This window comes from Dromaius novaehollandiae, chromosome 4, assembly GCF_036370855.1.
Source record: "Dromaius novaehollandiae isolate bDroNov1 chromosome 4, bDroNov1.hap1, whole genome shotgun sequence".
Taxonomy (NCBI): Eukaryota; Metazoa; Chordata; class Aves; order Casuariiformes; family Dromaiidae; genus Dromaius; species Dromaius novaehollandiae.
This window is the reverse complement of record NC_088101.1, coordinates 9,912,499-9,922,342: the sequence shown is the minus strand read 5'-3', so window position 1 is coordinate 9,922,342 and position 9,844 is coordinate 9,912,499. Positions and strand designations below refer to the sequence as shown.

The 9,844-nt window shown below is 41.9% G+C and overlaps 1 protein-coding gene across 4 annotated transcripts in view; it reads right to left on the bottom strand.

Annotated features, from left to right (window-relative positions):
- Positions 1–495: 495 nt before the first annotated feature.
- BMP2K (BMP2 inducible kinase) overlaps positions 496–9,844 on the bottom strand; it is a 69,486-nt gene continuing 60,137 nt past the window's right edge. For all 4 annotated transcript variants that reach the window (XM_064510393.1, XM_064510392.1, XM_026103364.2 and 1 more), the window contains one exon: positions 496–6,150. In XM_064510393.1, coding sequence (XP_064366463.1) covers positions 4,712–6,150 — 1,439 coding nt within the window. In that variant the 3' untranslated portion in view covers positions 496–4,711. The remainder of the gene's footprint in view (positions 6,151–9,844) is intronic.

The following is a 9,844-nucleotide window of genomic DNA, read 5'->3' as shown; positions in this document are numbered from 1 at the left end:
TCTTAGGCTTACTTAAGAGTAAAATCAGTACAAGCAGCCTCAAAAGAAAAAAAAAAAAAAAAAACACGCAAAACACAACCCCCAAAACAAATTATATCTAGAAGGTAAGTGGCAGAACTCAGTCCATGGAGTTAGCATTAGAAACTCTACTTAAAATTTAGGCTATTGAGAGAAAAGGACAAAGCTACTGTTACCTCATTTTTTTCTTTTAAGGAAGAAAAGAAAAAAAACCACCTTCAGAACTTTTCTGCTGGAAGGCTTTATGGAATTATTTTGAGTGCAAGGAATGAAGAATACACAATCAATAGCATTTTAACCACTTAGAAATGATGACTGGACAGCATATATAAGTATCTGAAAACAAACAAAAAAAAAGCGGGGACAGGAATCTAGAGCCACACAACGCATCAAGCAGAAAAAGCACTGCTTATAGTGAAGAAACTGAAGCCTAAGTGTGAACACTAAATAATGCAATGTTTAAGAAGATCTGCAAAGTCACTGTATCACGTTTGTTTATTTAACAACTGCACGTATTTTATGACTTACATCAATTTCACATAAAAGTTAAAGTTCTCTCTTTAGTGGTACACAAAAAAGCTTTAGAAACTTGAAGTCTAACAAGACATGGAAGTGTAGTTCAGGAAAGTGCACTTAAAAGCTGTATGCCAGCAATTTTAAAATAGTTTTTATGCTTTTTAGTATTAAGTGATGCCTTAGTCACAAACTTAGCTACACACACAACTTCCTCCATCTTCCTCTCAAAAGAAGCATAGCAAAAACATAACCGAGCAGTCGCCCTTCGCACTTTTCCCTCTTGCTCCTTTCGCAGCTTTCTTTCATATTCACTCTTTCAGTCCCATGGAAATGATTGTGGCTGCAATGTTACCCAAAACACAGTAACTTCAAGAGATACATGATGTGTGCGAGCATGTGTATATTTTATATATAACTTTTATATATAAAAATACACCATATAGTATAAAAATCTCCAGATAAACTCTTTTTCTCACAGTAGTAAATATATCAACTTATTTTCACAGTAGATACTTTGTTTTACTAATTGGGACACCCAGAATAAATAAAAGGTATTTCCTTGAAAGCTGGTATTCATGGGTTCCACATTACGCAGGTCAGCAAAAGAAATCATGCACATCTCAAGACTATGATTTTGAGAGTTAGCAGAGAAAGATGTCTTTTTTTCTTTCTTTTAATGATCTCAACCATTAAGGCTTCTTAGTACCTTCTGACAGAATCTCTTAAGCAGCTGATTCTGACAGATCTGTGGTTCTGTCCTTAAACATACTAAGAGAAAAGCTCTAAATCAACTGATACTCTCTGTTGGAAGGGAAATGTCAGTTCCTTACCTTGGCATCGTTATCTTCACAGGCAGTGCAGTACACCTCTAACACAGCAAGGTCTTTCCAGAATTTCAGTTAAGGTGGAAAGTGCACACACACATACACGCACACTGAATACATGCAGAAGGACATCACATTCCCCTACAGTACCACATTTTGTCTCTGTTGGATAGTACATCTTAGCTGAAATCAAACCCAAGCTGCAAACCCAATCCACCATGCGAAGTTAACTTATTGAGACATGCTAATCTCTTTTCAGTCACAAAAATAGGATAAAATAATTCTAACTCTAAAACCAAAGAATTTATGCAAAAACCTGTTTCATAATGAGAACACATAGGACAAAGTTTATTAAGGCCATTAGGAAGCAAATATCATTGGCCATAACTAATAAGCAGCCAGAGGCATTATGCCAGTTCTAGGCTAACTTGGCTCGACGGTTTGCTTTTACTTCCTCTATTAGTTGCTGTGTATAAGCTAACCTCACCTGTATTGCAGTAAAACCACTTGAGAACCCCCTGCCAAAAAACTACACGCAAGAAAAACCTGTAATGCTCCTCAGCCTGAAGTAAAAACAGACAAAAAAAATCCCCCACATGCAATGACATCAATGTCATTCCTTCTATTCTTAATTTACCTGAAGATTTAGGACCACGGTAAGTCAGTCTTAGGCCTAAACCACCGTTGATGCACAACCTTTCTTCAGTGTCAAACAGCCAACCTCCTCTCCTTTCAGACAGAGTCATCGAGACCCGCTCCTCATACATGGTGTTAAACCCACATCTCCCACGCTAAACGGCTGCGCAAACCCTTCAGTTGCTTGTACTCCAGGGAAAGCAACGGCTGCAGGGCTTCGGTGAAGACTCATCAGCCACGTTTAAGACTCTGGGTCACTTGCCCGTTTTAGTCTCATTTTGTTTCCACCCAACCGTCCCACTTTTCTGCAATATTCTGTTCCAACAACTCATTAGGCAGGTAGGTAAAGTTTCAGAAGGAAACTGTATGAAGGCAGCTAATAAGCACGCATAGGAAAGTATAAATCACAGTTAACCTGAGTATCATCAAATGCTACAAACTTGGCGTGCACTTCTTAGAGCCTTTGGCACAAAAAACAGGTGAGAACAGTAGTAAAGCCTAAGAAACTCATGTGCAAATAGAGTTGAAACATTTCTACTCACATACTCTTAAAAGCTTAACTTCTAACCCTGAAAAAAAGCAAACTTAAGCAAGTAGAGCTCTAGCATTTCAATTTCACCTTGTCAGGACAAAAGAAAAAAAAGATAAAAGTAATGAGGGTGCACAGCTATATATGTGTTACTTCCAAAATCTAGGATTAGGAGAAAAACTCAAAATGTATCTGAGGCATTTTTTCAAACCAACGGAATAAAACCACCACAGGAGAAAGTGATTTAAAAAAAAAAAAAAAAAAAAAAAAAAAAAAAAAAAAACAAACATGTTTAACATGCTTTTTCTAAAAATATTTTAGGGAATCCACCCCCTCTATTCCTGCAGCATATCTCTGCGTGACTGTGTAACCAGCTCAACTTTTTTTTAAGTAGACTTGGAAAAAATGTACAACCCTAAATATTTCACTTTACCCATGGTAGAGCTGAGGGAGGAGAGAGGGGAAAACCACAGACACTGTCTCCATAAATAAACATTCACTTTTCTGTTCATCAGCATTTGGGAGAGCAGGATATCAAGCTGGGATAAGCGGAGGAACTAGTTCCTTCCACTTCCTCCACAGGATTGCCATTGAAAAAATGTAGACTAATTGGGCTCTTCCGATTCATACTCACTGCGCAGTAGGCATAAATGGCTTGACACAAGTCGTGAGGCAATGGGGAGGCTGGCCCACCTACAGGTAGCCTGTGCTTTTATAACAAAGTAACTAAATCTTGTTTTCAGCAAGTCTCATTACATCGCTTCGCCATCATCTACCTACTGGCACTGCACGCTCCCAGGTTTTTTAGCCACGTCTCACGCACCTAATGTCTTGGAGGTACTTTGCAGCAGGACAAGAATCCTGCCTGTAAGGCTTCACGGTGTGAAATGCAGTTTAATGGTACAGTAGCCATCAGCATCTGCAAGCTGCCTGCTGCTTACCGCTTCTGTTCTGAAACAAATCCGGTTTCAGAGTGAAGTTTCTTCAAAGCTCAGTGCATTTAGCAAAACGTTCTATAAAATAGGCTTAAGTACAATAATAGATTCATCACAACTTAAAAGAACATAAGGTTACAATCATTTCATAAAATTATTATTGTTTTAAAAAACAACAAGTTCTGAAAGAATACACATTTTCTCTGCAATAAAAACCCAAGAGGAAAAGAACAGGTATTTTCAGACACAAACCCCAACTCATAATCAAATAGAACTGATGGTTGCATTTCACAGTCAACTGTACAAGCAATCTGAAACACTCCATCTGTGCCAGATGTTTCATTCACAGAAACCAGCCTCTCTTCCCCAGCGTACTGAGTAGTCTTCAAAGTGCTGCAAACACTGGCTGCATCCCTGCTGGTTTCCTTTCCTACATTCACGCTTTTCGTCTCACAAACCATTATATTCTCTGCATCTTTAGTTTTAACTCTAGACTTCCAGTTTGCTATTTTACATTAATGGCACTTACTGTAAAAAAAGTAATAATGATGAAACTGAACATTTAGGCACACACACAAAAAAATCTGCCTTTCATCTCTGCAGCTGCATAGATGACTACCAGGTCCCAAGCCACAGCTGTGCTCTGGAGATCTGGGCCACAGTCCCTTTGGAGGACTTGGCTTCTTTATTTTATGATTAATAAAGATAGCTTTCATCTAGGAAGCAAAGACTCAACAACTTCCAGCAGATTAATCTGGATATTAGTACATTTAGGTTCTTAGGTCTATTGCGATTGAGACACAAAGAACCCATTCCAATTCCTTTAGCCCACTTGTACGTATGAAAAACCTTTTTCATGCAACTTCTGCCTATCCCCCGCCCTCCATCTCAGCACATCACGTCGGACTGAGAAGACAACGCAGAAGTGCAGAATGACAAAATGTTCCAGGGCCACAAAGTCAGTGACAGACAATGATTCATATCAGATTTCTCTTACGTCCTCAGAAGTACCTGTCATATCAAAATGATGCTCCTGTCTTTGTTTTTCTCCAGATCAACAACAAAACATGCCATGATTCTGAATTTCACCATGTGAGCTGGCCATGCCCTCTTTAACTTGAGTAAACTGTACAACCCAGTTCCCTATCAATTCAACCAGATAAATTATTCCACTAGTTATTCCACTAGTTAAAACCTTGATTAAGTAACCCAGAGAGATGGGGGGGCCGGGGGTGGAACCCCACTGAAAGCGTTTACTGCTTGGAAGGAAACGGAGCTGCTCCAAAGGGGTCCAACTCTAATGCCTGCTGCTGCTGGGTCTGGGCACCCTGCACGACCAGTTCTGTGAAGGGTACTGCACCAAAGTCATCTGTTTTTAGCCCATCACCACTGTGAATGGCCCCATGCAAGGAGCTCTGCCTAGGTCTACCAGCCACTACTACTGTACCATGATCCCCACGGTTGTCACCAAATCCTTGATGCTGGGGATGTCGCATCAAGTCTGGAGGGTGGAAGGGTTTGGCTCCAAAAGGATCCAGCAGACTCTCGTCCGTCTGCAGAGGGTTGGTTCGATCTTTGCTGTCAGTCAGCGAAACGCTTATGTTCTCTTTGGAGTCCGAGATAGTAAGGAGCTCATTGCTGCTCTGCGAGTCCCTGCGGCCCGCTTTCTTGTGCCTGCGGGCTCTCTCCGGGGTGCGGTAGCTTGGTTTCAAAGCCTTCTTAGTGGTGGTCGGGGTGCCATGGTGGCGCTTGCCGTTGCTCTTAGACACTTCCTGCTTCATGCGCCTTTGGCGGGAGGAAAGCTTCTGCAGGTTACGCTGCTGTTTCACCTTCTGCTGCTGCTGACTCCCTGTGATCTCTTCAAAAGGGATGAGGCCAAACAGGTCCTCTTTACTCCCACCGGTCTTTGGGAGAAGGGGAGGCTGAAATGGGGTGCAGCCAAAAATATCTACGCCCCGCGGAGAGGCAGGCGAGATTTGAGTCTCAGCTCCTACCACCTGGCCATCTTGCTGAGCCACCTTTTTGCTGAATGGGGCTTTTGTGAAAACATCAAAGTCATCCTGCTCTTGGTTCAGGCCAGGAAAAGCAGTCTGAGAAGGGACATCTTTGTCACTCTTCTCTCTTGCTTGTGGCTGAGGCTGAAGAGCAAAAAAGGGCACAGCCCCAAACACATCAAATTCTTGGCCAGAGCTCACCTTGATTACCGTACTTGGCACTTCAGATGGGGAAGCGAGCATTAAATTGGGTTCTTTAATTTCACTGTTGCCAATGCCCTCTCTATATCTACTGCTGCAGAGCCCTTCCACGGATTTTCGCTTGGTACGATCCGAGTCTGAGTCAGAACTTTGTTTCTCTTCCTCCTCCTCTTCCACCTCTTCCTCGGAGTCCATGAGTAGAGGCCGGTGCCCTAAGTTCTCTGGCTCTGTATCGTTGTCATCATTGAAGTCTCCGTTCTCACCTTGCAAGACTTCCTCATCCTCCTGTTCTTCTTCTTCCTCACTGCTCTTGGGAGAAGGAGGATCAGATTCAAAATCACTCTCTGACTCATCACCACCTTTCACTTGTCCCTCTGCAGTTTTCCTCCCTGGCCGTGGATCTCTAAAAGCATGGCTCAGTTTTCCAGACTTGGTAGGGGTCCCTAAGTTATTTGCTCGATTGCTGGCCAAGTTATCCATTTGTTTTCCGGGGGAACCTGCAGGTCCAAAGAAAAGGTAAGACAAAACTTTAAATACACTCTTAAAAATCAGGACTTACTTCCCATATTCCATGCCCACACATACAAGGAATCAAAACAAACATATATTCTGCAGTTACTGAGAGGAATGAGCTAAAAGAACATCTCATGTTTAAAATAACACCAATAAGGGATCAGTGTTCAGACTTCCCATCCTCAAGCACAAGACCTCTAGAAATAGAATACTAACAGTCTGGGGGGCAGGGAGGAGGACCACTGAACACAGGTGCTCTGAAGAGACAGCTTTTCTAATACCCTAGTTACCCAGCAGCTCCTATCCAGAACAGGAGTGTGCATGCAGGTGGGGTTTTTTTGTTGTTTTTTTTTTTTGGGTGGGTTTTTTTTTTTTTTTTTTGGGCAATTTCAGACAAATCACTTCAGGTGTTGGGTACCACTTTACACCCACAACAAATCTGAGACAGCCTAAGATTACTCTCCTACCAAGAAGTCTGCTGTGCAGTTTCTGTATACCAGGAAGCATGTGTGAGCAAAAGCTCTCAAGCGATGCCATCTCCAGGCTGCCTTTGAAGAGGTTCTAGATGATCGACCCACCGTACGAAGGCACGTACCATGCGGTCAGATCCGTGTGGCAACACTAACATACTCAATGTGGTTTCAAAAGGGAAACAAGAGTGCACAGCACCCTAGCTTTTAGTTCCCCATCCCAATGACACCAGACAACTCTATCCAATGCCTCCAAGACCACTGGGCTTCTAAGACATCTATAAAAACTGGGGTCTGGGTAAGGAGTAAGCTTCATGTCCCAGCCGCAAGGAGGACTGCAGCAGGAGCTCAGCATCTCTGCCTTCCATCTGCAGGCCACCAGCTCCTTACGTCGACTGAACAATCAGGACTTGGAGAGCTCGGCAACAAGCACAACACAAGCATTTCTTTTTTTGTCTCACTAGCACATGCTGAGGCATACAAAAAAAAAAGCGACAAGAAAATCCATACGGGCATAGCAAGGTAATCAGCTAATGCAGTTTGATGGAAACGGTCATGCTCTCATTTGAAACACTCTCCTCTTACCACTAGTACAACTGTTATTTGCCCTCTTAAATCCCACTGACAGTTTAGTTTGATGCTTACTGCCATTTGCACATTTCAAGAGGTCTTCCGAAGCGCTCACCTTTGGCTTCAGCAGAAATAGTCTGTCTCCATTAGGACCTTTCCCGTGAATACTGTCAGCAGAGTTCACCCAGAGAGCAACAGTGGTGATCTTTACAGGACTTCTTTTTAAACAATACTTGCCTTAATGTTTCGAACTCTTGCCTAGCAAATGTTTTCTCTTCCTACAACAGTGACGCTCCACATTTAGCCCCGTCTAACTTCCAGTGTAGAAAACGGGGGTGGGTGGGGGCGAAGAAGTTTTAAGTTTGAGAGAACTGTCTTTGTGTTTGTTTGCAATTAGGATCCATCAGCTCAGCTTCTCTAGGGGAGGAAATCCATCTGTTCATTTTGCTCTGACATCTTCATCCCTGACATTTACTATTTGGCAACTAGAGCTAAGCAAACAATTCCTTCATGACACTGCTATGGAACGCTTGGCTTAAAAATACTAGGAGTGGTAAAAACTTTGTGTCAGTAAAGAAAACAGATGGCAACAGCATGCAGATCAGATAAGCCCGCATACTGCCATTACCATGGCATTGGTTACATTTATTTAATACTAGTTTCTCTTTATTCAGTATCTTTTGGAGCCACGCTACTGTAGAAAGGTTTCCACCAGAACAATTGAATTTTAGAATTTTATTCGAAGAGAAAGAGTTGCACAAAAACAGAAACACTTGGTTTCAGCTCAGGAAAACATTTACCCTTGAGATGTCCTTTTCTCTAGGACACAAGTCACATAGCAGTAATGTGGCTTTAAGAATGCATAATTTCACATGTAACACTAACAGCAGCATATTTTAGACCAACATCAAGTGACATGGATGAACTATTCTGCAACACAGCCTGCACTCAGACAGACTTTACATAGTCTCAGTGCTGCTACTGACCCTTTGGGTGACCACCCACAGCTTTCTACTCCTTTGGCCATACTTTCCTCCACGATGAACTACATTTAACAATACTTTTGCTGTGTGTGAAGTACTTGCAATTCTCTGAAGGGAGCTGCATCCCAAAGGGCTGGGTAGTATTATTCTGTAGGCCTTGCTATGTGCATCTCCATATGGCAGGAAGCCATCCCTAACCAATGTACGGGCGAGTGCAACAGAGAGGACGGCTATGACATCTTACCTTCAAATTTGGCCAAATTTAAGAGTCTACAGCCACAGGCAGGTTATAATAGTGCCGCTTTAACATGCGGACGCACAGAAAACATTATGCTGACACAACTGCTTCACGCACACACATTCATGCTTCAAAATACCTATGACAACTAATTAAAAATCTTACTGACGGAAAATACAGTATATGCTGCCTCAATGCTCTTCCCAGAGTGCTTTGTTGAACAGGGGGAGTTCTCCATTTGAACCACCAAAAAAAAAAAAAAAAAAAGAGAAAAAAGAAATTTATCCTAATAAAGGCTATTTTTCACGCTACATTCTGTTACCACATAGTGGAAAAACACTGATCTTTCAGACTACCATTTTCATGGTGTTTTATTACAAACAGAAACCCATACATTTTAAGGCCCTCTGAACACTCAAATGGGACTGTGCTCTTTAAGAGTCAGTTCCAAGGTAAATGTAGAAGGGATGCCGATACGTTGGCAACATTTTCGACTGGAGGGAAGATACTCAGTTCAAAGGCTGCTCTTGGCAAATCAAATGAGGATAGCATATGCTATTTTTCCCATGTTCTTACACAGGGATTAAACCACCACACGATGCAGAATAATGCAGAGAACTGAACGAGAACGTGGCAGACAGAGGCAAGACTGGGTTTGCAGGAGCAGCACACAAGAAGCAGTGACTACCATGTGCAAATCAGAGACCACTCAGAAAGACTATAATCACACAGCTGTACTTATGAGACCTTCTCCACTTCATCCATCACTGTCTACTGCAGAGACTAGCCTAATCTGCACATACCAGACAAACCCTCTCTTTTTATGGATAAAGTTACAAAAACACAACAGACTAAAGAAAAGATTTCCAGAAATTTCAGTTTCACAAACATGATTTTCAATCTGAATGTACCATGCACAGTTGTACCACTAGCAGCAGGTGCCAGCCACCAGCAGAAGATACTGACAGTACTACAGGATCTTGCTTTCATATTATTCCCACAAGAAAATTAGTAGGTCTCTTTTAGTATAACCTCACTGTCTTTTCTAAAAAAGAAAAAAAACCAAAAAAAACCACCAAACAGAAAGGGTATACACCAAGGTGAACAGTCACTTTAAGATCTTGCCTTCTTACAGGGGAGGGGGGAAAAAAAGCTTTCCCTTTTCCCTAACTGTCAAAATACATGCAAAGCATTACTTAAGTAAATTCACTCGCCTAAAAAAACAACAGAAATGAACAAAGGTCTAACGTATGCCTGTGACAGTCTCTCCTGTTTTACTGGTATGAAAAAGTCATGTCTAAGTTCAAGGATCTCTTCTCCATTTAATGTGTTGTCACAGTATGTTAGACCCTCGTTCCATCAGCAGCTTCCAGGTTCAGTCCAAAAATACTGATTCTAATTTATAAAGGCATAAGCA